The sequence below is a fragment of the Pseudopipra pipra genome, chromosome 1 (assembly GCF_036250125.1).
Source record: "Pseudopipra pipra isolate bDixPip1 chromosome 1, bDixPip1.hap1, whole genome shotgun sequence".
Lineage (NCBI taxonomy): Eukaryota > Metazoa > Chordata > Aves > Passeriformes > Pipridae > Pseudopipra > Pseudopipra pipra.
In genome coordinates, this window is record NC_087549.1 from 131110213 (window position 1) to 131136916 (window position 26704).

A 26704-nucleotide genomic window follows, 5' to 3' on the forward strand; every position below is an offset into this window, starting at 1 on the left:
CAAGTTTTGGAAGGTGTTCAAGATCATGATATAGAAAGCTGTCAAATCTGAAATGAATTATTTAGTTAGAAGGAAGCAGAAAGAACTGGTGGATTCAGCCAAATTAGTGAAACATTATTCACTTTCAGTGTCTGACAGAAATACATATTAATTCTGTGGAGCATAATATTTCTGACTTTGTGAAAAGATGTAGTGTCCTTGATCCTAATTAGGATTTTCTTTTTCATTCAAATTTTGTGGTATTGTTATGTATACTCTTCAAAGCATTTTTTAGAGTGAGCTCTCAAGCCCTTAGACAACCCAATTTTTTATCACAGTGAGTTATTTGTATATACCCCAAACTGGAATGAAGAATATATGAGAGGACTTCTAAATCTAGCGGACTTCTTCAGTGTGGCTAAGATTTCACCCTTCTAGCAACTCACTTATTCATCACTGAAATCTGCTGTCTCCATAATAATCACTCCATATTTTTTATTCAGCTTATTAAAAGTCAGAATACCTCTAAATTGAAAGATGCTGAGGAGGTCAGCCTTGTCCAAGCAGAAATGCTTCTGGGGCTGAGTAGGAGGACTTCAGAGTCTAGAAGACCGAGGGGTTTATGAGTTTAAGTATGTGTATTATGAGACAGCAGCTGTGGAGAGGTTCTCAGGATTGAAATTTGGGATTTGAAGGCTAAATGTTGCCTAAAGCCCTTTTTCAGAGGTACACATACTTTTTTAATATCCCTAATTAAAATTTAAGTTTTTTATTTTCCACCCAGAAAGCAGAAATACTAGCGTTTCTTGCATCACTCGCACACCGTGAATGAAAATGTTAGGACTGCAAGATGATCCAGACACATCTGCAACCTGCCTTATGAAGCTGCTAAGCTAAACCAATTCAATCTACTGAAGCTAAACCAATTCAGCCTATAGCAGCTCCATCCTTCCGAGCATCTGAAGACTTGGACACTCATTTAATGTGTGATAATTCATAAGCAATCCTCTCTGGAGTAAACTTGATCACTCTGAACAGACATTTAACTCTTTACAAAATATTTGAAAAAGGCTTCCAGAACTGTGAACCCTAGAGAAATAAGTTATCATTTACATTTTCTGTTGAGAAAAGCAGTGTCCTGACAAAAAAAAAAAAATCCTAAACACTTATTTAGATATTCAAATATATATGAAATACATATGTTCTTCTATGTTCTCCATATATTCTGAGATTGTTTCACTACAGATTCGTTGCCCTTGCATGTGGAATGCTGACACCAAGAAGCATATTGCAGTAGTTCTGTAAACCACAGCAGAGAATTTGCAGCCTTAAGCAGATATAAGTAATAAACCAGCTATGATTCTTGAATCTACGGGACTGAAAAGCCAGACAACAGAAATGAACACGGAAAATCAATATTTAGCTGACTCTAACAACACATCTATTCATATCTCCAAAATGTACAGTAGTAAGATATTACATATTAATAGAGAAAACAATATATTTGCTTTTAGATCAAGTAACAGTAAAAAAATCTTTATTCAGCATAGGTGAAAAGATTAACTTTTTCTTTCCTCTGTCTAGGCTACTTCTTCAATCTAATTTTCTAATTACTTATGTCTGTAGTTTTTTAGGACTCTGTAGAACATTTGTGGTTCCATATCCTTTCAACTCTCCATAGGCAAATACATCATCTTTTAGGTGCTCATTTTCATAAACACAAATATTATTGCCTTTTTCTTATGGAATACTGACCTCAAAGGGATTTTTCATAGTTTTTATTAATTCTCTCTTAATCTCTTATAGAACTACATCAGAGTATTAGGAATAGAATCTAATAACTACTTATGCAGCTACCAGTTTGGGGTTTTTTCCTCACTTCAAATGTAATTGTAAAACTAAATTATATCCATTAGTTTGTTGTAAGTGACTTGACAACAGCCTCATAAATACTTTCAACTTGCGGGACATATAGACATGCATTTGTCAGCTTGCATATTGCTGAATGTACAGAGCACAGGTATGGGAATACAAGCAGCCCTGTTGTTCTGTGCACAGAAATTGCTCCCAGAATCTCCTTTGCAGTTCCTGTGCAGTTGTCGTTGCACTCCCGTTGCTGGTGCTGGGTTCAGTATCAGTGTCTTCTACTTTGCGTGGGTCATTCTGCAGTACTTCATTATCATTTTCTAATTGTTTGTGATAGCACAAGGGACACAGCACTGTATTTGTGCAAATTCAAAGACCTACAAACTCATGACTTACTGAGCACATAGCCCTTACTGAGTGTGGTTAGGCAGTCAGTGACTATACAATCACAGGATACTCCACCTTATCCCTTGCTCTTTGGACTGGGGTACTGCATCGATTCTGCCAGTTTATTTCATAGGAGGCACATGCGATTGTAAGTTTACAGCAAGTTTTCCCCTCCTAACACTTCCACTGACCATGTGGATCTTTGTGATCTATGGATATCTGTGAGTTAGCAAATGGCAATTAAACAATTATTTACGTGAGATAACAGACACATCCGTACTAGGATACTATACACACATTATAAAAGATCCAAATTTGTCAACTGAAATAAAAGGTGCTCTAATTTTGTGCTGTATAACAAATGAGCAGCCTAACAGTCTGATTTTCCCCATCAATGTGCCATTATAAATGATAAACTGACATAGTTTAATAAAAGCACAAAATAGAACTAACTACATACAATAGAATTGTATATTAAGGCATATTTATTTATTCACTTTGAAGAACTCTTCTGCCCTACAATCAGTGTTATTTCCTGATGCTGTAAGAAATTGCTGCCAAATAAGTTTTTCATTTTCAGATTTGTCTGTCTACTTAAATTGTCAAGTAAACCATCTAATTCTGACTTTCAAATGTCAGCTAACTTAATCTATACTGCTGAGTAAGTTGTGCTAATGAACAGTTGTACTTAGCCTAGTTTACGAGGGTGTAGCTTCAGTTTCCAGTCTGCTATTTGCAACATCTGCTAAACTATCAATCTCCAAAATCTTTTCTCAGAAGGTAAATGTAGAGCACAGTCCAAAACACAGCTGACATGTCCCTTACTACAGTGGAATGATTTAGTTGTTTCTGGTCTCCAGCAATGTAAAACAGGATAATCATTGCTACAAAGCATGAAAACCAAATAAAAATATTACATTCTATTGTTTCAATTCTGCTCAAGGTCGTTGCTTATAGGCCAACCGGACTTTTTAAACCTTATGTCATTAACTTGGAATCTTAGACCACTTGGAAAGGCTCTCTGATTTTATGGTATCAGTACAAAATAAAATATGATGATGTCATCTTCAGAAATTTAACAGATGGTTTTCTAGTTAAAACAAAGTTCAGAAATATTTCGGTAGAATGTGGAGGCTGAAAATTTTCCAGACTCCTAGAACTAAAAGTCAGTAGTTCAGAGATGGCATTATTTTCAGGGACAGAAAAATTATTCTGGGAAGAAAAAGTAGATTTGAGCAGAAACTGAAGTACCTGATAAAACTAAATGCCAAAGGATTAAAGAACCCCCTGAAAATGGATGGTTCCTTTCTCCTCTGTTTCCTAGATGACGTATTTCTTCACAACTGTACAGCACACAGTTTGCCTCCACAGGTCATCCCCTCCTGCTACTCCACTCTGAACAGCACATTCATTCCAAGCAGTACAACCTCTCACACGGGCTGCATGGTACATGTGTCTGACAGGCCGTGGGACTTTGTAAGCATCATCATAAACATTGCCTTTAATTATGACCAAACATGGATATGGAAAACAGCTATCTGAGAATCTTGTAGTGATTATTCATTGCTGTGTTATGCTTTCTCAGACCCAGATATATAAATATATCTCTGTCTTGATATATCTGTCTCAGACTGTCTTATTGTCAGTCTTCTAATTTAGCTGCTTTGCTGGCCCCTCCTGCTGTTTTATCTTTGTATTATTGATTTTATGTTTTTTTAACTGAGAGACAAGGCAGCGAGATGAAGATTAAAGAAAACAAAATGCCTATGCTCCTCAAACTACATGTATTCCCATTACAGACTATAAATACCAACTCCTCTTCACACAGCTGTTAGAAGTGAAGGTTCACATCACACAGTGGAGCATATCACACCAGATTATCCCCTACAAGCCTTGTAGATTAACTGTGAAGTTGATTTCTTCTGGGAAGCTTCACTTTATCCGTAAGTCATCTGTATTTCAGTTGCATGGATAAGACTTGAAGCTCTCTCAGTTCATCAGAGAACTTTCCATGTTGAAGATAAAGAATGCATGAACATGACACATTTGTAATAGTGAACTGGCAATTTGCAAACAAAATGCAAACAAAGTTAAAAGTTAAAAATACTTTTACAAATAATAATAGCTTATTAAGTGGCATTGGTCTCACATGGCCACTGTAATTGCCCATGTAAAATTAACTTCTAAAATAGCTATGCTTTGCTGTTTTCATTTAGCTTGGCAGAAACTATAATTCATCCAAGAAAAGGTTATCAGCTTTTTTAAATCAATAGTTTAAAAGAATCAGTAAATCTCTCAAAAAAGCATCTAGGACAGGATCACTATTCCTTACAGAAGAAAAATACGGCTGTTAAGGAAGTTGAGGAAAGTGTATCTTTTATCTGTACTATTGTATATGTACCAGCTAACACTTGGCACCTGAATCTGTTTCCCATTAGACAGCTTTCTGGTCCTCTTTCAGATCCTCTTTGAGCTATTCATTCTCATTTCAGGATCTAAATTCTGCTTTCTTTAAGCTCCATAATAATACTTCCCTTAATACTGCTTTGGTCAGAAATTCCACCGGAGTTGTATAAACACAGGCAAAATAAAAACTGTCCAAGGAGCAGCAATTGCAGATTTCACTGAGTTAAACCTACTGAAGGCATTGAGTAATAATGTCTCACATGCCAGTTTGTGAAACATTAATAGTCAATGACTAAAGCAAATTTAGAGCAGGCGCTCATGATAAGTCTTTAATATAATGGATAAAATACCAAATAGTAGCAAATATTCAGGACTTGTAAAGGAAATAAATAGATTTATATTTCTTATTACCAGGCTATCAGCTCTGAAATAATTCAAAGTGAATGGTTTCCAAGATTCTTATATTTCTTTCCAAACCTTTTTAAGAGCCAGTAAGAGTATGAAACATTAATGTCTTAATTTTAAATATATTTCCACTTGTAGTAGGGTTTTTCCAGGTCATCAGCATATATTTAAAATCATGCTTCATTTTACATGAGAGGAAACACCCTGAGAATGAAAAAAATACTTTTACAAGGAAAAGGGATGAGTAGGAGAGATGTCCTTCTCCTACTCTGGTACTCCTGAAAATGTTAGCTAGTTCTCCTTTCCCCCCTCTGGTGGAACACAGCTGAGTCTCCAAGTGATGTTTTTCCATTCCGGTGGAAGCCAATGATGCTTCCCAACACCACTGAGTTATTTCTTGTATTTCCTATCTTGCACACTGTGGTTTGGGTTAATTTGCATAAACCATTTCCATTTTCCAGACACATTTATAAAGTCATTTACATAGCTGACAACTGCATTTCAGTGAAAGATTCAGACTGTAGCTTCTGATCTCCTGCTAATTGAGGTTAGAAAGGCATTACTGATGTAAAAATAGTATTGATATCCTGCAACTCAATACAAACCTGCTAATAATTCAGCTGTGGAAAGAAAATAATCTTTTCATATTCATTAAACGTCATTTAAAAGCCTCATTAGTATTCCATGAAATAAGATCTTAACTGTTAGTGCAATACAGTCTACCAGTAAGAGGTTTAATTGTTTTGCTGATGGTTCACATTGTATGTAAACACTTTTATTTGACTTCAAGTTAATATTCTTCAGAATTTTAGGAAAAATAAGCTCCTAAAAGATTGAAGGCAAAGAGCTGGACTATTTTAAAAGCCTCAGCTAGAATTTATTTCTATCAAAGTTCACATAGGATATTCCTGAAAACCAGTTTTGCACAACACAGTTCAATGAAGAACCTCAAAATAAGATATAACAACTTTAATGAACCTCTTGGCAAAAGTGACTCACAAAGGAACATAATCTCATTTTCAGCTGCCTACAATATTCACATCCCTTGTGTCATATGTGAGTGTACAGCAAGAATTTTATGAGAAGTCTGCCAGGCAGGGACAGTTGAACATCTCATCTCCCTTAAAACATCTCATACACAGCATATGGTTTTGTACTGACCATGCAGAAGGCTTCAAGTAATTTCTGGCTCTCCACAAATTTTCTTCCAGCCTAAGGAGGTCTCTCTCCCTTCTTCCCCCCTACTTCTCCAGGAGAGGGGTCTTGCCCAGCTACTGGGAGGATATCTGTCTTCAGTCCCTGAATCCATTTGAACACAAGCACTAGCTAATTGCTATCAAATTTGAAAAGGTTATGGCCCTAATAAGGTTAAATTCCCCCAAGTATCCTGAAAATATCTGACTAGTAAAAAACCCCTTATAACTCACCAGTGGAGGAAGAGCTGTTTTGCAAGTTCTTAAGCTTTTTAGGCTACAGAGAAAAACCAGGAGAGAAAGACAACATTGCCTTCATTGCTCACAGGAAAGCTTGAAGCTGACTACACCTCAGGCATCTGTCAAGGCCCCTCCCTTGTTCCTTCCTTCCCTCTCTCTTCCTCCTTGTTTCCCTCGGGATGAGCACCAAGGCTGCTGTCTGACTGCCAAAAGCGGGGGCAGCGGGTACACTCATCCCAGCACCTGTACCGGTGGGTGTATCAGGGTGTAGGGATCCTTCTGAATACTACTGGCTGCTTTCCTCCCCCCGGTAGTGCCCTAAGGGAGAGATAAATTTCCCCTTTGTGACAATCACTGGTTGAAGGGTGCAATGAAGTTCAGGAGAAAGCTTTGACAAAATCGATCGACAGTATACAGTAGTGTATTGTATCTGTGTAGTGTAAGAATCTGCCTGTTCTTAACTGTCTAAATTTTTAGAAGTTCTTATGAAACTGTTAAAGGGTGATAGGTATCAAATATTTCTTTATAACTCCTAAAATGGACTTCTACTCCATGAATTATGTGATTCCTAGATTAGATTCTCATTACCAACACTGTAAGTGCACACAGAGATTTTGTATTTAGTCCACAATAAAACATAACCTTGGACAGCCTCGTGTAAAAGCTCTTTGTGTATAGCTGTTTGGTGGTATGGGTGAACATGATTTTGTAAACTTATCTGCATATTCCATATTGTTTTAATAAAACTGGAAATTCCAACGCAGCAGCATCAAGACATATAAGCTTCTTTTATCAAGGTATACATTATTAATAATAAAAAAAATCTACTTTATTCTAAATTATGTATTATATTATATTAATGTATTTTTATTAAGTTTGTGCTCCTGTTTATTTTTCCTTCCAATGTCTTCCTCGTTGCTAAAATGTGGCATAAATGTAATGCTCACAGTAACATAATAGATACTACAGGAATCAGAAGATTTATAAGGCATCTGGGAGAGGTGTCGTGCCTTTGTGTACAACTTACAAGATGGACCATGCCATCTGACTCTATTGTAATGCAAAAAAATGATCATTCCTCTCCCACTGATTCTGAGGGAGGAGTCATGTCTCCTTATATAATCTATATGATGGATCAGGTCATTTGATTCTACTGTAATGCAAATAGTGGTCATTCTTCTTCCACTGACTTTGAATAATACTTTTCTTTCCTAAGCCACATTTCAAGGCATTAGAGCATATTAGTAAAAATGATTAAATAAGCCTCTTAAAATCCTTGGCAAGAAATTAACATTTTAGTGACAGGGAAAAAGAGGAACAGAGATGTTACAGATTTGGCTCCATTCTAGAATTTATTTTGAAATTTTAGAATCCAATCATGCTCTCTCCCCATCCTGCATGTCACTTTCTTGGCACACTTTCTGAGCTGGCATCTGCACTGTGTGCTGCAGGAGTGATGAGGAAATGCTGCTCTTTCTCCAGGCAGCATATGAGCCCATACTGAACCTCACTTCTCATGTGCCATGATGTTAGGAGGCACAAACTTGCTCTCCTGGGAGGTCACCAAGATTTTCCTTGGAGACTTGGCCCAGAATATTTTATGTTTCCTATGATTCATAAACACCATGAGTCAGACCCCAGAGTGACACGTGCACAAGCATTTTGAACTTGTACACACATGGCACATGCTGGATATGTTAGATTCACATCAAATCAACTGCACACCAGCAGTGGCTCCAGTACCTCTCCTGCCTGAAATTTGGCACAGGATATGCCAAGTAAATGCCAGGCATGAGAGCCAGGTGCCTCAGACCTGCCTTGTTTGCTGTCTGGTTTTGCTATCCTTTCCAGACTTCTTTCCATTACTAATTTCTTAAGAACTGTAGTCTCTGGAAAAAGCCTGAAGCAATTTGTACAACGCGTTTGGACAATGTTTTCAGGCACATGGTGTGATTCTTGGGTCTGTCCTGTGCAGGGCCAGGAGCTGGATTCGATGATCCTTGTGGGACCCTTCCAACTCAGGATATTCTATGATTAATATACAGTCAGTCACACTGTAGCTGGTCATGATTTGCCAAGTTACAGAAAACTGAACTTTGTAAAACAGGATCATGTGGCCAGAATCATCCCTGTGGTCAGTGGTGATCTATGAAGGAGGAATGTCGTCTAAAGCTTATAACGCTGACACTGTTCAGCAGGAAGACATCAGAGGAACTTTAGAAACCAGATCCATGATCATGTATCCTGTCAGGAAATAGGGATGCTGACTAGGGCACTGGGAGAATGTTTATTTTAATAATTACTAAAGCATAACTTTTACATACATACGGAATATGTAACTTAAAAGACAGTCAGATTGAATAACAGATTTAATTTTTAATAAATTAGGTTATCCTAATAACCTTGTTTAAAGAAAAATTATCTTTATAAATGAAGATTCATGGATATGAAATTCAGATATCTTGTCTACATCTTCTTTTACATCAGTGGAGTATATGGACACTGAGCATTGCTGTAGTAAGCTAACACTTGCATTTTAATTTAATGAATTTCCAACTGAAGTATAAGTAATTAGCACATGGATTCAAGTCAGAAGCATCACTTTAAGTAGAGTTTACTTGTGTATAGTGTCCTCTCCATCCTTCCCGAACCATTCTGGGAAAAGTTACTGTCTAGAAACCACCAACCTGACCCTTTCCCCTCGTTCAGGATTTCAGAGAAGAGATTTGGATAAGAGGGTTCAGCTAAATATTTGTATTTCCTGTGTAAAAGGACTTTAAAATACCAACCCATCTTTACTTGGCTATGTAGAACTACAGGTGGTAATTACTGAAGAAGATGGTGGTCACTGAGCAGCAGGGATATAAAATGGTGTTGTCTAGGATGGATAAACTGAATAAGGCCTCTTTAGCAAAACATAAAAGGGAAGCAAAAAGTGTCACAAGTCAAAGAGCAGGGTATGGAGTTTCACTAGGCCAAGGCCAGCACTCAGCGATAAAAGACATAAAAGCTGTCTGGTGAGCTTTGAGCTGTAAGCCAGGACCCAATACACAACAAAGCAATAGCTGGTGGACCTTGAACCAAGGAGCAATCCACCACTGGATATGGGCTAGTGGATCTCAAGCCATCCACAACAAGATGTGGGTTTGGTGCACTTGAACTGGGGTTAAATGGGGTAAAAACCTTTTATCTGTAGGCAGTTCTCCAGACCTTTTACCAAACATTTTCCCTAAAGGGACAGAGGATTGTGGTTATTGTCCAATTATGGGTTTCCAAGTAGAGTTTTTATCCATACAATAGATGGATTGTTGTGGTAGCATAAATGTGTAGACTGTAATTTAATTCTAACTCATATATAATGTATTTTTTTGACATACAAGTGACAATGACTTTTCATGGTACTTTCAAGCAAAAGTTACTTCTGTTGGTGAATGGGCTGTGGGAGATGGAATCTTTTTACATGGTGTAGCATAAAACATACCCTTAGCTTGCTTTTAGCTACATTTATAGCAAACCATGAAGAGAACATGCAACTTCTTATTCTGAAACATAATGATCCTTTCTACTCCATAATTACTTCAGTTTTCAATCCCATGCCATAAAAATTGATGTGATTTTGTTACGGACTTTATTAAAAGCTAGATAATGTGCTCAGGTTTTTAGTAAGTTAAAAGAGCATTTTCTTAGAAATGCATTAATGCATCTTTGTGAAGAACAATGTTACACCTTCTTCCCAGTTGCTGCACTGCATCTGGCAAATAATTCAAATACAGAAATGAAGTGTATTCTTATGGCACAGTGTAGTGCTATGCAGAAACACACAAGTAAACTCTGAATGAGCCACCACAGAACAGGAAGTCACATTGTCCCCTTAGCACTGTGCTCCATCCAGTACAGGTAATCAGCCTGGCTGCTGCAGTCTGTGCAACAGCCTAAGAAAACAATCTTTATTAATATGCTTTGGATGGGTAATTTGTTTATAATGGTCTTTCTGGAAAACAAGGGGCTTGCAAAAGCTTTTGCAGATTTATGTTCAAGCATTAGCTTCTCTAATTAGTCATCAAATAAATTGTTTTGTGCATGATTTGTTGACTCATGAGAAAACTAAAGAGAATTAAAGAAGTACATGATGGTTTGTTTTTATTTTTTTAAGTAATTCTTCAGTGGACAAGCACAAAGCTAGAATAAAGCTAGCTCCAACAGCCAGAAATCTTGATTCACATTTTCAGTTTTGCTGGACAAAGAAAAAAGGATGATGTCTGTTCCACTTGTCTTGAGAAATACACTGTAGGAAACTGCTCCACCTAGATACAGGTCTGCAAAATAGTGCTCCTCTCCCTGAAAATCATGGCACTCAAAGTCTCTGTTTTTATTATCTCTGCTTTGACTGACGAAAGCCTTTCCCATGTATCTGGAAGGTCAACATAAACAGAACATAAATCATCAAATTAGTATTTAATTGCATCTTATGAACCATTGGGACTCTATGCTTCATTCATCCCATACATTTGTTCTACTAAAATGAAAAATTACTTTGACTTCCACTTTTTATTTTAAACATATTAGTCCTCCTCTTTAGACATTACTGTTATTAATGCTCAGGCTGCTGCAATGGCTCTGAATTCTTATCATTCATTCAGCTGATATTATTACCCAGTCAAAGCTCACATCAGAAATGGTACCTTAATATTAGAGAAAGAAATCGTGACTGGAATTATTCATAGATTACACAGCATACACTACTTGGAAGACAAAGAATCAGCAGAGGCGTTTTTTTAATAAGAATTTATAGCCTGATCCAAAGTCAATACAAAAATTCTCCATGACTTCGGTAAATTTTGATTTTAGCCCTTTGTAATGAAATTTAGGAGGGAGACCAGCAGTTGCGTCCATACTCTTTCTTCTCTATTTTGATATAATTTAGCAGTACTGACAAGAAATTTATAAAAATACAGCAGAGATTTCTGTGTGTGTTCCCTGCAGAATTAAACAAGATACGGAGCAGCTTATGATACTGAAAAGTAACTAAAGGAAAGAATAAGCAGAATCACAGCATTTTTTCAATAATAATAAAGTAAATAATAATTATACTTACATTGCCCATGAGCTAATATAAAGCTCAATACTTCCCAAACATAACTTATATAAAAGTGAGAAGAAAGATGTTTTCACTGTTAACAAAATTTAAAAGTGTTGTAAAGGTGAAAGAGACTGTACTTTCTTTCTAGATATTTTCTACTGATGCAACTACAGATATTGTTTCTCTTTCCCTCAGCTGGTCCTTCACTGTTGATGTGTATCTGACAAATCAAGCTTCCTGAGGTCTCCCTCAGGATAACCTCCACTATAACTGTAAAACAGAGATGATTCTGAAATCAAGAACAAGAAAATAAAGTGGAATATGTTAAAGCCACAACTTTATATAAATACACCCTTTATATAAATGCACACTGGAAATTTTGCTCTTAGCATATTTACTGACTTTTAAAATCTTATTATGAGTTTACTTGATTTTTCAACCCGTAATCCTACACAGATCCAAAGCTATGAGATAGGAAGTCTTTGTAGTTACAAAGTGTTAATAATCCCTTGAACTGTGTATGGAAAGGCCTAGGATGACTAGGCAGGGATGAATATGATTACATATGTTTGAGGAAGCTCTGAGTCCCAGCAACATGGTTTTATCAAAGATAACAGGAGCCCAGGAAAATATCTCCTTGCTTATCTTTTAAAAACAATAAAAGGCTATTTTGGCAGATATTTGGTAACAGTTTTATTAAAAGAACATTATATTAAAAAAAAAAGAAAGTAGTTGGAAAACACAATGAGACAAGATGACTCTTATCCCAGGAAGAAGTTGTCATCTATGATGGAAGTGCATTAAGATCAGAAACAGCTATGGTTCTCTGACAGTATTTAATAAAGTTTTGAGTCATTTTGATGGGTGAAACTGGCAGTTCTGTCGGTACTTGCAATGATTTACATATGGTGTCATCATTAGAGAACTTGAAAGACAATTGCACACAGTATTCCTCTAGTGACTTGAATGATCAATTCTTTTCTTGACAGTCTGGGTGGCAATGAGCAGTGGCTGGGATCAGCCTCCTTCAGTCATTTAAGGTCTTACAGAAGGTGTAGTTTTACACAGCATCTGGTTTTCTTGACGACACTATTTGGAGAATACAACCAGGAAGAGCAAGACTGATAACATCCTGAGCCCACTATCAGTTTTGTCAGCTTAAGAATATGGGAGCAAACTCCTGAGTGATCTGAGTTTGTTGGAATAGGAGCATTTTGAGTGCTCTCATTTGCTAAATAGCATTAGAACAAAACAGGATGTTAAGTTACAAGGATACTGATGAAAGATGCTGGCATCACTCCTTTTTGAAGATACTGAATTCTAATTAAAAATAGTCTGTTACCTAGCTCTGCTTCTGTGTGTTTAATGTTTTAGTTTTATTTAAAATGTCTCGTCAGCTGTTACTTAATTGCACAATGGATCAAGATTTAATTAGCAAGTGGGTTTTTCTTAATAATTGAAGCTTACCGCTTAACAAAACAGCAATTGAAATATTTGATACTAACATAATATCATGCAATATCAGCTTTTCAACTTGCTAATGATGCCTGTGACTAGATAGGCTGTTTTCATAATCTGTAATTGTTGAAAGTAGCAAGTTAATAATGAAGACTGAAAACCTGTTTAGCAAACATGTAAGAATACTGACATTCTGGTTACTTATTTAATAATTTGATGAAAATCATGTCATTATTATTATCATCTTAATAAGATTCAAGGGCTTTCAGATATGTATTGGAAGACTATACAGGAACATTATACAGGACCTTTTCAGATGGTTTCCCTGCTTGTTTTTTTTTCCTTTTTATTCCTTTTGCAATAGAGTCATGGAGTAATCTGCTAATAAAATATATGGTCTGTTTGTTATGTAAATGTACTCATCTAATTTAATTAGAGTTAGTAATGACAATCAAAAAATGGTAGCAGTGGTAAGAGAGTTGGTAAGACATGTGGAACACCCCTTTTATAATAGACACCTTTTTTTTTAAACAAGGAGTTCATTAATAGTTTGGGAAAATGAGACTGACATACAAATTGCCTCAGCACGGTGTCTGAAAATGACACACCTATAGTAGGCTGCTATTAAAAGATTATAAGAGCATCAACAGGATGGGTAAGCTGCAGTCTGCATACATCTTTGTTTATTTCTTTAACATGCTTTTTCTTCCTGTACGTTGTCACTGTTAAACAAAACATTGATGAGTCAGTCATTTTAAACCACTTGCTGACTACTCATTTAGGCTTCCTGGCAGGAAGAACCGAAGATAGTAAGAAACAGCTGCAGACACACTGGCTGACTGACTATGCACAGCTGGTTTGCAAAGCTGGGGAGCTCAGGGCACGGCCTCCATGTGGGGGGCTGCCAGGGAATGGGCCAGAAAGCCAACAGGAGTACAGTTAATCATCTCAACAGAAAAATTGTATTCATCTCACAGGCTCATACTGTGAAATTATTAATATGAATACAAACCAATCAATGGAAATATAACATAAACATAGTAAATAATAATCACAGAATCGCAAAGTCATAGAATATGCTGAGTTGGATGGGACCCCCAGGGATCATCGAGTGCAACCTTTAGCCCTGCACAGGGCCATCCCCAAGAGTCACACCGTGTGCCTGAGAGTATCATCCAAACTCTGTCAGGCTTGGTGCTGTGACCATTTCCCTGGAGAAACTGTGTGCTGGACATTTTGTCCAGAGGGATACTGTGAGAAACAGTATCAAAAGCTTTTTTGAAATCCAAAAAACATTCCACTAACTGGCTTCCCTTGATCAACTAGGTGGGTTACCTTGTCTTATCAGGAAATCAAGTTGGATAAGCAGGACTTTCCTCTCATGAAGCTGTACTGGTTGTGACCAATGACTGCATTGCCATTCGGGTGCTTTTCAATACTTCCCAGAATAATCTTCTCCATAACTTTATCAGGCACTGAAGTGAGACCAACAGGCCTGTAGTTTTCAGGGTCTTGCCTCTTGACTTTCTTGAGAATTGGGATATGAGACCCAGTTATCTCTATGTCTAGATGGAATCACGAGTTCATTATTGTAGTACTATGAGATCTAAAAAATTAGCTTTCCTATGAGATACTTTCAGTGTATGAAATAAACATAAATTCAATATGATTAAAATGGATTTGAAACATTAATCATGTCAGTATCATTTCCACACTTTGCTGTAAGAAGCTGTAGAATTCAATGTGCTATTTATAAATTGCATATTGACTCAAGATGTTATTTCACAACATCATAAGGAGATTATATGTCTAAACACTCTGAGTTGTGAACACCTTACATATGGTTAATTGGGATATTATTTTATAGAAAATGTAAGTAAAAATGAAAAATAAGCCCCTTAATGATGTAACTAATACCATAGTTGAAATTTTGGATAAACTGCTTAAATTATCAAATATCAAAAAAACTAGAGGACCATTTTCTACAGTAACCAAATTTTCTTTTTGTAATGTTGTTTGAGACATAGGCATCCAGTGTGACTGAGAAGTAAATAATGAGTACCTTCTCAACATCTGTCCAAAAGTTGGGCAGACACAAGACTAATGACCCAATTGCACTTTGACAAGTGGAGAGAAAAGAAATGGTACATTTATTTATTGTTTTGTGCACTGCAAAGAAGATACATGGGGTACCCTACAGCAATTAAACAGGATGTCAGCAGGAGGCCATAGGCCTTCTCATTGACCAGAGTTATTGCATCCTTCCTTCTGCAGCTCTACTATCTAGATGAATACTTCTGGCATACTGCAAGCTCATTGAAGTAGGAGCTTTGGTCCGTATTTATATATCTTGTACAAATACCAGTGCATCTTGGTCCAATACTGAGCGTCCCAGTTCCTACCACAACACAAATATGAAAGCAATTAATGATATGGCAACACGTTGTAATTGAAAAAGACAGTGCAGCTTCTTTAGACCAGCGGACACCACAGCTGAAATAGGAAACTCTGAATGGGCTCTGTGATGTTGTTTGCTTTTCACTGGAGTACTGATTAATCCTTGTGGTATCACCCTGGGAAATAAATTCAATCCACTGCCATATGTAGTGATCCACATCTTTAGTGAAAGCAAGTGAAACACATTTATGCTAAAGCAGCTCAAGGGGTTAAAGAATGAAGGGGAAATGATCTTTGCAGGTCAGACTTAAATCATTCAGACAGCTGAAGATCCAATAGTAATAAAATCTTCAAGTTTCCAGTTCGAGTTGCTGTATGCTGCAGCAACGTGGTCGTTACTTCTAAATACACTGGGGGGCAGGGGAGGAAGGTGGAAAAGCTCCACTGAGCACTGAATTTTCATGGTTTTGTCTGTCACAGCCCTCGGCGCGGGACTACAACCCCCAGCAGCCCCCGCGCGGCCCGGCGGCCCGTTCGCGCACCCAGCGTGCCGCGCGCGGGGCGCTGTCGTGGCGCTCGTGGGTGAATGAGGCGCGGCCGCGCCGCCGAGCCCCGCTGCGGCCCCGCCGAAGTTTCGGCCGCCGCCTCCTCATCCTCCTCCTCTCCGGCTGCCTCCTTCTCCTCCTCCCGTGGCAGGCTCTGGGCAGAACCATGAGGCGCGCGGGGCTGGGTAAGCGCGGCGGCAGGGCCGGGCTGGGCTACCTCACGGGCAGGGCCCGGCCCCGGGGAGGGTCTGGGGCAGGTGGGGCGTGAGAGAGGCTGTGCCCGTGGGCGCAGGGCTGCAACGGAGCTGGGAAGCTTTTTGGGGGAAACGCCGTCACCCCTGCTTCTGCCTCTTTCTAGCTGAGCTGGATTTACGGAGCAGCGCTGGGGTTTGTATTTATCATAGAATCATAGAATGATTTAGTCTGGAAGGGACCTTAAGGATCATCTAGTTCCAATCCCCCTGCCATGGGCAGGGACACCTTCAACTAGACGGGTTGCTCAGAGCCCCGTCCAACCTGTCCTTGAACACCTCCAGCGATGGGGCGTCCACAGCTTCCCTGGGCAGCCTATTCCAGTGCTGCACCACCCTCACAGTAAAGAATTTTTTCTTAATATCCAGTCTAAACCTACTCTATTTCAATTTGAACCCATTCCCCCTTCTCCTGTCACTGCATGCTCTTGTAAACAGTCTTGGCTTATTTAGCTCTGATCATGATGTTCCAACGTGGTGTTAATTTGAGCCGCGTTCCCATGGATGGACAGATTTGTCACTCTTCAGTCAAGTCCTTTCCAATTTGGAGTTTGTTTTTTTTATTTTAGTACTTCCATATGTTTTCCCGTTATGTTTGCGGGGGGGGAACAAAAAACCCCAACTATTATAAATTTGTTACAAATACAATCTGGTGCAAATGCAGAAATCTTTGCAGGGTTCCTGCTGAGTGTTTTGAGCAGCTTAGGCCTCATTTTTCAACCAGCAGTCATGTGGATGACTGTAAGGAAACTTTGAACTCCCACGTCGTGTTCTACAACCACGTGGGTGCTATGACAGCATTGTTAAGCTTAGGGGATGTTTATGCCCCAGAAGTTTATGACTTAGTTCTGGTGCTTCTTCCTAGAAAGTATTTAGAGGCGGTAAATGCCACATGGCTAAACCAAGTGTGTCTAACACCAGCTTACGTTTACTTCTACATTTTAGATTTGTGTCGTGCAATGGTATTTTCATGACATAAAACAAGTCTTGGGAACACTTCTTAGTAGAGCAAGAGAGGTGTTGGGATATTTATCATAAAAAAGTGGGTATTTGATAGGGCTTAGATCTTCAGTCCTTTCCTTTGTCAGACTGACAGTTTGCTGTTGAGTATGAACTGAGAGGGATTGGACTGGAGGCCACCCAGTGCAGTGTGCTATTTCTGAAGAGGTGATGGATGTTGGTGCAAGGAGCACTGAAGAAAGAGCATGCTTTCTTTTAGGTTGATTCTGGCAAACAATGCCTTAAGAATCATCCTGAAACTGCTTTTTAAAAAAGTCTGCTGGAAGGTCAAGCAGAAGACTTAAATGTCTGTTATCAGCTGCAGTAAAATTTTCTGCTTTACCTTGACATTTCAGCTGTCAGTTTAGAACTATTTTTTATGTAATAGTCTGGAAATAGAAGCTGGGCACCAGCACTTAGACTGTTGTCATCATCTACCTGGTACCTCTTTTTTAGCCTGCAGTTGTGTTATGGCCATGTCCCTATTACGTGTCAATGAGCAGTGTTGTGGGACTGTCCGTAGAACTGCCACGCTGGACTTTCTGCCCTTCCCATAAACAGCTGTAGCCAAATGTCTTCATTGTGCTTCCTATGACATTTAAAGAAGCAGCCATGCCTGTTGAAAAGCTTTGGGGCAGTTGTTCATATCTGCATTGTCACAGTCCATGTAAGAATCATAGTGTTTTGGCATGAAGCTGTGTGTTGTATTAACTTGTAGACACACTCAAAATTGTGTCACAAAATACTGTAGTTAGATGCACTTGTAAAACAGACACAAGTGAGAACAACCCTAATTCTCTAAATGATAGAATTTTAGTCAGATTTCTCTATATATGACATTGGCACTTTTGATTTAAGTGGGGGGAAAAAAGGCTTCTTGACTCAATGTGGTGAAATGAAAACATATATTTCATTGCAGTCAACAACTCCCTTATGAGGAGAAGAGGAGGGGCCGGCACTGATCTCCTCTGATGACCAGTGACAGGACTGAGGGAATGGCCTGAGACTGTGTTTAGTGGAGGTTTAGGCTGGATATTAGGAAAAGATTTTTCACCCAGAGGGTGACTGGACACTGGAACAGGCTCCCCAGGGAACTGGTCACAGCACCAAGCCTGACAGTTCTGGAAGCGTTTGGACAATGCTCTCAGGCACATGGTGTGATTCTTGGGGTTTTCCTGTGTCATACTTAGATTTAAGGAATGGCTTCATGGGTTCATAAAATGATATCTATTGTCAAAATAGCATTGTAATTCTCTTTTAAAATATTAATATTATGTATGCCAAGCACACAATGAAATTATTTGAAATGGAGTTTTCTCTGTCATTGGGATCGGTGTCTCTCTTCTCACCCTTTTTCCTCAAAAAGAAAAAAAACCTCCACAAACACAAAAATCTTTACAGCGTATTTAAAGTGCAATCAAAGGCATTCAATTTTAGTGTGCCATTCTGGCTAACTATATAAGTATATATTAATGTTATAAATGGATTGTTAGTTGAATTAATCTAGTGGGATCTTTGTCATAAAGCTTATAGTAGTTCTTTTCTGTTTGCCTTTCTAAATCTTGATCTCTCTTCATTTTTTTCAAATCTTAGATTTGAGGTCTAAGACTGATTTTTGTCCTGACTGGACGTGGCTTTAATTCTCCAGTGCCTATGCTGCTGTCCAGCTGCTGTCTGTAGGGAATCTTTATTAGAGGTTGGAGGAAGTGAATGTGTGGAGCTGAGCAGCTTTCACTCCTTTCTGCCCTGCATACTCTGCTGCCTCAGTTGTCTGGAGGACAGTCCTGAATCTCCATCACCCAAAACGCCCAGGCAGGAGTGGGAATAGAACTGCAGAATGGTGACTGAAACAGAAATGCTCTGCTCAGAGGCCTGGCTTCTGCTCTCAGGTCTTGTTTGTAGAGAAACTCATGTAAGGATCAGAGTATGGTTTTTCCTTTAAATATGTAATCAAGTGATATTTGTCTTTGTTAGAGGATGGTCTCAACTCTCCTATTTTCAGTTTAGTTTCCCACATGTAGTGGCCTCAATGCTTCCTTCACATCTGTGTAATGCCTGGGTTGATTCCACAGAACTCATCTGAAAACACTGTCAGGAGAAAAATTTGATAGTGCTAAATTACAGCCATTCTCAGTTTTTCTTCTTTTATTTGCATATTGAAAGGTAACTTTCACATTTGGAAAAGGTAACTTACACATTTGAGTCTCTGTCTCAGGAGCATGCAAATCACTTGTTCCAATGGTGTTTTCTGTCTGTAACTACAGACTGTTGTGTTTACAGGTGAGGGAGCACCTGCAGGTAACTATGGCTATACCAGCAGTGGATACAGTGTTTATGAAGAAGAGAATGACAGGTTAACAGAAAGTCTGCGTACAAAAGTCAGTGCCATTAAGTCGGTACGTATTTAATTACAGTGATATTGTCACATTTATTGAATTAAATTATATGAATCATTGAAGCAGTAGACTTAGTTTAAAACATAAATTTAATACTGTGGAGAGTTAACCATGGCTGGATGCCAGGTGCCCACCAAAGCTGCTCTGTCAATCCTCTCCTCGGGTGGATGGGGACATAAAAATAAGACAAAAGACTCATGTGTTAAGATAAGGGCGGGGAGAGATCACTCACCAGTTACCATCATGGGCAAAACAGACTCGACTTGGGGAAATTAATTTAATTTATTGACAGTCAAATCAGTAGGGTCATGAGAAATAAAACCAAATCTTAAAATGCCTTCACCCTACCCCTCCCTTCTTCCTGGCCTCAACTTCCTCCCCCTCAGCAATGCAGAGGGACTGGGAATGAGAGTTGCAGTTTGTTCATCACACGTTGTCTCTGCCACTCCTTCCTCCTCGCACTCTTGCCCTGCTCCAGTGTCCTGCCATGGGAGACAGTCCTCCATGAATTTCTCTAACATGGGTCCTTTCCACGGGCTTCAGTTCTGCACTGACTGTTCCTGCATGGGTCCTTCACTAATTGTTCCGATGTGTGTCCCTTTCATGGGATGCAGTCCCTCAGGAACAGGCTGTTCCAAGGTGGGTCCCTCACGGGGTCACAACTCCTGACAGCACACCTGCTCCAGCTTGGGCTCCTCTCTCCTTGGAATCACAGGTCCTGCCAGGAGCCTGCTCCAGTGTGGCCTTCCCACAGGGTCACAGCCTCCTTTGGGCATCCACCTGCTCTGGCCTGGGGTCCTCCATGGGCTGCAGGTGGATCTCTGCTCCACTGTGGACCTCCGTGGCTGCAAGTGGACAGCCTGCTTCACCATGATCTGCACCATGGACTTCAGGGGAATCTTTGCTCTGGTGCCTGGAGCACCTCCTCCTGCTTCTTCTCTGGCCGTGGTGTCTGCAGTGATCTTTCTCCTACATGTTCTCACTCCTCTCTATGCAATTGGTCTTTTGCAGTTTTTTTGCCCTTCTTAACTATGTTATCCCAGAGGTGGTACCACTGTTTCTGATGGGCACTGCCCTGACCAGTCATGAGTCTGTCTTGGAGCAGCTGACATTGGCCCTTTTGGACATTGGGGAAGCTTCTGGCAGCTTCTCACAGAAGCCACTCCTGTAGCCCCCCCACCAGTACCAAAAGTTTTCAAAAGTTTCCAAACCCAATACAAATACAAGAAGTAATTAATGTCAGCCAGGATGCACAATTATTCATGTGTAAAACTGATTCTTTCTTTAATTAGTTTTTTAAGCTAGAGATGCCCTTTTTTGTCTACCTTGAGCACACCTGTGGTTTAACTTATGGCTTACTGTCCTACAGAATCTAAAATCTTTGAGTTTAGGTCAGTAACCCTGTTTCATTTAAGAAAATGGACTACTACTTTTTGGTCTTACAGCAGAAACCGGTGAGCTGTAGCGATATCTGCTTATAAATGTGTAATGTGAAAACTGCTCTTAGAAACAGCATGCTAATAGCCTCTGAAGAAGTTGTTCTAATGATTCTGATTCCTTCCAGAGACTGAGGACTTCTTTCAAACAAGTCTAACTGAAAGACAGCTCTGTGATTAAAATTATGTCAGTTTCTTATTCTTAAAAACTACAAATTTTGTCAAATACATTCTTAGCAATTTGTCAAATTTTGCAGGTACTGTTTCTACATGTAGAGTACAAGCTAATGAATTCTTTCCATTGAAATTCTGAACTCATTCAAAGTCCTATTGCTAATACTGCTGCTTAAATGTAATTTGTTTAGTCTCAACTAGAAACTAAAACAGATTTAGAATAAGAATTTAGAATAAGTTAAGAGGGTAAAAAGAAAAGTTTTGACCTTTGTTAGCAAATTTTATTTCTTGTCTTCTTCTTGGTATGTTACATTTCAAAATCGATGTATGTCAACAGTGCAGTTGGCAGTGCCCCAAGGAGCAGCACATGTGCTCTTTCTGCAGTTGCATCTTTTAGTGCAACATAATAATCTTGGCGTATGGAGTAACCTTCAGATAATCTTCCCAAAAGCCTCATGTAAAATCAGTTTCACTCTTGCTTTACTATAGATTGCACTGAAATGCAGCAGTAAGAAATAATGAGATTCAGGCTGTGACACATAAAACCAAACGTGTTCAGTCTAATCCAAAGCATGGGGGCCTGGAGCACATTTCTCTCCATTCTAGGAGTTGAGCTGGTTGTTCAAGGCCAGTGTGCTGCTAAGAACTGTGGCAGAGGAAAAGCTGCTAAAAATTAGGATCAGTGTCAGTTCTCCCTTATTTGATTCCAGAGCTGCTTTTAAGCCAAGGCTCTTCTGGCTGGCTCCTGTCTTTGAGATGTTGCAGCTGTGTTGCAGCTCCATCTGTGCCTGGTCTCATATCTCCCTGATTCCAACCCTAACCCAGGTTCACTTTGTGGCTTGACCTTGGACTGTCTCGGGCTGCTCACCAGGCTGTTGCTGGCCCTGGTCATGATCAGGACTGACTGGTCAGTCAGGACTCTCCCTGGCCTATGCAGCTTTCCTCTTGGTCCTGTGGCTCCCTTGCTGTGAGGAGGGCTAGACAAGTTCACTAAAGAAAATCCCATTTATAGCATAACAGGAATTTGTCAAAAGAGATGCTTTAGCAGGTTATATGTGTCAGCTCGGGCTACACTGAGTCAAACGGGTGCTCATGGTCCTTTGTGCTGTGTGCCAGCAGTTTTAACAGTTGTTCCAGGAAATGGGCAATTGCTACTTTAGACTTGACTAGATCTTGAATTTTTGAAAGTCCATGCAATAATTCTAATAAGACATTATCTGGAAGAGGACCATTGAGCACCTTCTGTGACTCTTTAGACTCACCTGATGAAAAATCTTCTCTTATGAGTTATTGATAGAATACTATGCATGTTATTTTGTTTTTTGAAAATATCAGGTACTGTTTTCACATTTTTCCTGGGGAAATGCTAGTCATGTTATGTATTTTAGACTGGGTTCTCTAATCTATGTATTATTACTCATGCTTCATACTTTTTGGTGTTTTTTAACAGCTTTCCATTGAAATTGGAACAGAAGTTAAAAACCAAAATAAAATGTTATCAGAAATGGTAAGTATGTAGTAACTAAATTTCTTTAAATACAGGGCAGGATTGAGAAGTTAGTAATGTAAAGTATCCGGGTTTTTAGTATGAACATTTTTATTAAAATGTTGACAGCTTATTGACTGTAACATGTGACTGATTTGGTAACAGTATTTCTGTTCAGAAAGATAAGATGTGCAAATATGTTACTTTCAAGGCACAACCAAGGCCTTTTTACTTCAGATATGACTTGATTTTCAATTAGAAAATGTATAGTACTATTAAAGAGGCAGTTCTATATTTAATTGTATTCAAGAATAGAAGAAGGAAGCAAAAAAATTAGAAAGTCAGAAATGCCTTTTTTTCTTGCACTTTGCTTTGGCTTGGGGAAAAATGAAGTTTTTCGTGGTTAATTTTTGCCTCTAAAATAATTTTAGTTTTGGAAATTTTGAAAAAAACAAGGAAAACTACACTTAGCGAGCTGTAAGGGTATTTCTTTTCTCAGAGTAACCTGTTTTTTATTGCTTTGTTTGCTTGGTTTTTTTTTTAAATGTAGGAGAATGATTTCGACTCTACAGGTGGACTTTTAGGTGCAACTATGGGCAGACTGAGAACACTCTCCAGAGGAAGCCAGACAAAGCTATTATGTTATATGATGCTCTTTTCATTGTTTGTTTTTTTTGTAATATACTGGATTATTAAACTGAGGTGATGCACGGTACCTCTGTTTTACATTGTGTAATTTCAACTACAGTCTTAATTAATGAAGACACTGATCTAAAGTGGCATATTCTGTTGATAAAAAATGGTGAAATTGTTCTAAATTGCATTAACTATTAATGCAATGGTATATATAGTTTTCTTAATATGTCAGAATTTTTCCCATCATCCCCTGTTTTGGGGGGATGGATTGTAAATACACAGAAAGTGCATAGTAGGTGGCTTTTTTAAGGGAAAATAGTTTTTAGAATTGATTTTAAAAATACAGAAAGCAAGGTTTTTTCGAATATGAAGTAATTGCAGAATTACAAGGCTTTCTCTTTCATTCTGCTTTTCATTCTGCACCATGCTCTAAATTAGAGCTCCAGTTTCAGGCATGTAGTAATTTCTAGATTGCAAAAGCAATTGGCTTAATCTGGGGATTTTTAAAAGGCTGGCCTGAAGCTAACAAATGTAAAAGTGGTACCACCAAAAATTACTTTTGTGGCTAGATCTGATAGTGTTTAAGTAGATTAAACTGTGTGCTTAAATGGTATTTTGGGGAGAAGTTACTTAAAACTGGATTTTATTTTTTAATTCAAATGTGAGAAATTATGCTTACACATCTCTTTTAAGCAAATGCCTTTGATCATTTGGGTCAATCAGTATGGACACAGTACAAATGTTTTCTTTATATTTAAAGTATCAGAACTTAATGATTCCATTGAATCACAAACTTTTATCATTAGGATGTTTACTTTTCAATTTGTGATGGTCCCTAGATCTACACTGCATGATGCCTGAAATACAAGGGCAGATATTTTGAATTTTATATTAAAGTTATGATGCACCTGTTGGAGGTGCAATCACAGTAAGGTTTTTTTATTTTGAAGACTTAGCTTTGGCTCACCAAATAGTTTCTAATCGTTGAAGCTATTATATTAATGAGTTTAACGTACAAAAAAATTAAGTTTCCTAGATATTCAAGTTGTATCTACAATTTTTGAAAGACTTTTCTAGAAATACTGTATAATGTGTTGCCATTAATGACTAATTATGAAGTGTCAAATAAAGTGTCTTGTAGTATTATTCTAGCTAGTGTTGTTCATATACATTCTTCTCTATTGTAGAATACCAGTATAATTTTTGGAAATGGTGCTGCATTTAAGGGGCAATTTTTTTTTTTTTAAATCCATAATACAGGCTGTCTCTTCTGGCTTAAATGACTGTTCTAGGAAGAGTTTAAGTAATTACGCGCAATTTTCATATTAACACGTTTAATATTTGTCTTTAATAATTACGCACAAAACATGCTACTTTGCTGCTGAAGTTCAGGCCTCCAAAATCTTCAGATACAATTAAAGAGTTGTTTATGGAATTCTGCAAATAAAAATCAACCACTACTCTCATCACCAAACATCCATGACAGAGTTGATGTGAACTTGGCAAAGATGACACAGGTCATTGTCACGATTGCTTGCTAAAAGTGAAAGATAGGGAAGGTACCTGTAATTGAGAGCAAAGGCACTGTTCTAGTATTTGGACATGGCAGAGAATCATTTGTGCCTTAATTACAGGTCTTAAAAGCAAAGCTATGCTGAAATTAGATTAAACTACTAATGAAATTGTAGCCGTATCCATATAGAAGTTCTGTTTCTTTATTGGTGGCGCAGATGCTCTAAAATGTAGATAAAGCTTGATTAAAGAACACATTTTTTCTGTGTGCTTAGCATGGATCCTTGAAAAACTTCAGTAACCTACTGAAAAAATGGAAAAATACCTTGCAGGAGGCTACATTCTCTCAGGCTGCTCTATATCAACAGAATTTTGACATTGGAGAACACATAGAATGGTAATGCTGAAAGACCTGGATGTGCATTTTGATGACAAAATTACCGTTAAGTTTTCTACTCAAAATGTACTGGCTGTTTACCTTCACTGTGCAGCACAAGCCATGCTCTTGCTGTCCTAATTTTCCAGAAAGAGTGGAGCTGTTTCACTTGCTTGGAAGTATTTCCATGTATTTGCATATGATGGAAAGCATGGTTTCATCTGTCCCACCTCCTATTGACATCAATCTCAAGTCTCTGTAGAAATACAAAGAGTAGATTTAAACATGTGCATGCTGTTGTGATGGTTTTCTGCTGGGAAACCTGATGAGATTACCTACATGTGTCATACTAATTCCAGATGCCTGCAGAACACCTCATCCACTGCCTCCTCCTGGGGAGGTGGTCTGTGATACTTCCCTCAATATCCCTGCTGGTCCTCTCCCCAAGCGGTAGGTGCCTAAGCCTGCAGTTGAACTTTAAGAGGGGAGGGAGTTTTTCCAGGGCCAGCAGCAAAAAGTGTTGCAGCCCTTAACTTTGATGAACTGTGTGGTAAATAAGAGTCAATCAGTACACGAGAATCGTACAGAGAAGGTACAATTTTCATTCAGGTTTTTTAACCAGTAAGCATCCTGGTCTCCCTAATGGCTAATGTGAGACCTAGCAGAACACATATATATTATATAGCAGTATAGTGTTGTATATAGTATTCTAGTATAGTTTTATATAGTCTGTAAAGCTGCTGTGCTTTAAAAAGCAATGGCTGCTCCAAGAATATTTACTTTCAGTTTGATACATCTAATCACAGTCATTTAAAACCTGCCATTAACATCACTGAGTCATCCCTAACAGTATTGCCTAAGTTTCCTGTGCTAGCCAGATTGCAAAATACTGCAACCTCAAGCAACTTTACTCACAAATTTCCTTTCTCCTTTGGGGAGAATTAAAAACCACCATCGTCAACAAAAAAACCTACCCAAACAGTTCTAAACTACCCCTACTTAATAATCTGAAGATTCCCCACCTTCCTACAGGCCTTGTTGAAGGCTGCGGAGCTGGAACAGTGGTAGGTTACTTGTTCTTAGTGCTGCAGTGTTGTCTGCTTTGTCAAGCTGCAGAAAGCCCCTGCCCATGCTCAGCATTTTGCATCTTCACTGTAGCACCAGCAAGTAACTAATCCTTAGGACTCCTCTGTGATGCCAGTAAGAATCCTCCATTTGCAGCAGGATTCCTGGACACATGGCTTGTTTATAAGATGTTAGAAATGGGCACTGGTTTTCGTGGTGTGTGTGACAAACAAGTCAGGTTGTCATGTATAAAGACACGTTTTAAAAAAATAAAACACCTTTCACATATGTTTTGTGCATGTGTGTGTCTTTACAAAGTTCCTAGTAATTATGTTTTTGTAGGAGTGAGATAAGGAGTATTTCTTACATAATCTACAGAGAAGTGACTAATGGTGATCTCTCTCCTGGGGAGACAGG

The 26704-nt window shown here is 38.5% G+C and overlaps 2 protein-coding genes across 5 annotated transcripts in view; one reads left to right on the forward strand and one right to left on the reverse strand.

Annotated features, from left to right (window-relative positions):
- Nucleotides 1-15957: 15957 nt before the first annotated feature.
- Nucleotides 15958-24485, forward strand: BET1 (Bet1 golgi vesicular membrane trafficking protein). The gene is made up of 4 exons (XM_064677473.1): nucleotides 15958-16141; nucleotides 19487-19602; nucleotides 22663-22719; nucleotides 23249-24485. The coding sequence occupies exons 1-4, from the start codon at nucleotides 16123-16125 to the stop codon at nucleotides 23402-23404; spliced, it is 348 nt and encodes a 115-aa protein (XP_064533543.1). The 5' UTR covers nucleotides 15958-16122; the 3' UTR covers nucleotides 23405-24485.
- A 166-nt stretch (nucleotides 24486-24651) lies between these two features.
- Nucleotides 24652-26704, reverse strand: part of LOC135425283 (probable acyl-CoA dehydrogenase 6) — a 76499-nt gene continuing 74446 nt past the window's right edge. For 3 of the 4 annotated variants that reach the window (XM_064677432.1, XM_064677437.1, XM_064677421.1), the window contains one exon: nucleotides 24652-25478. In XM_064677432.1, the coding sequence (XP_064533502.1) occupies nucleotides 25388-25478 (91 nt within the window). In that variant the 3' untranslated portion in view covers nucleotides 24652-25387. The remainder of the gene's footprint in view (nucleotides 25479-26704) is intronic. The other variant, XR_010435543.1, reaches the window with a different exon arrangement.

Excerpts from the sequence above, each read along its gene's own strand:
- BET1 (XM_064677473.1), top strand. Across the intron at positions 19,603-22,662 it reads AAGTCAGTGCCATTAAGTCG|CTTTCCATTGAAATTGGAAC; the intron begins GTACGTATTTAA and ends GTTTTTTAACAG. Across the intron at positions 22,720-23,248 it reads ATAAAATGTTATCAGAAATG|GAGAATGATTTCGACTCTAC; the intron begins GTAAGTATGTAG and ends TTTTAAATGTAG.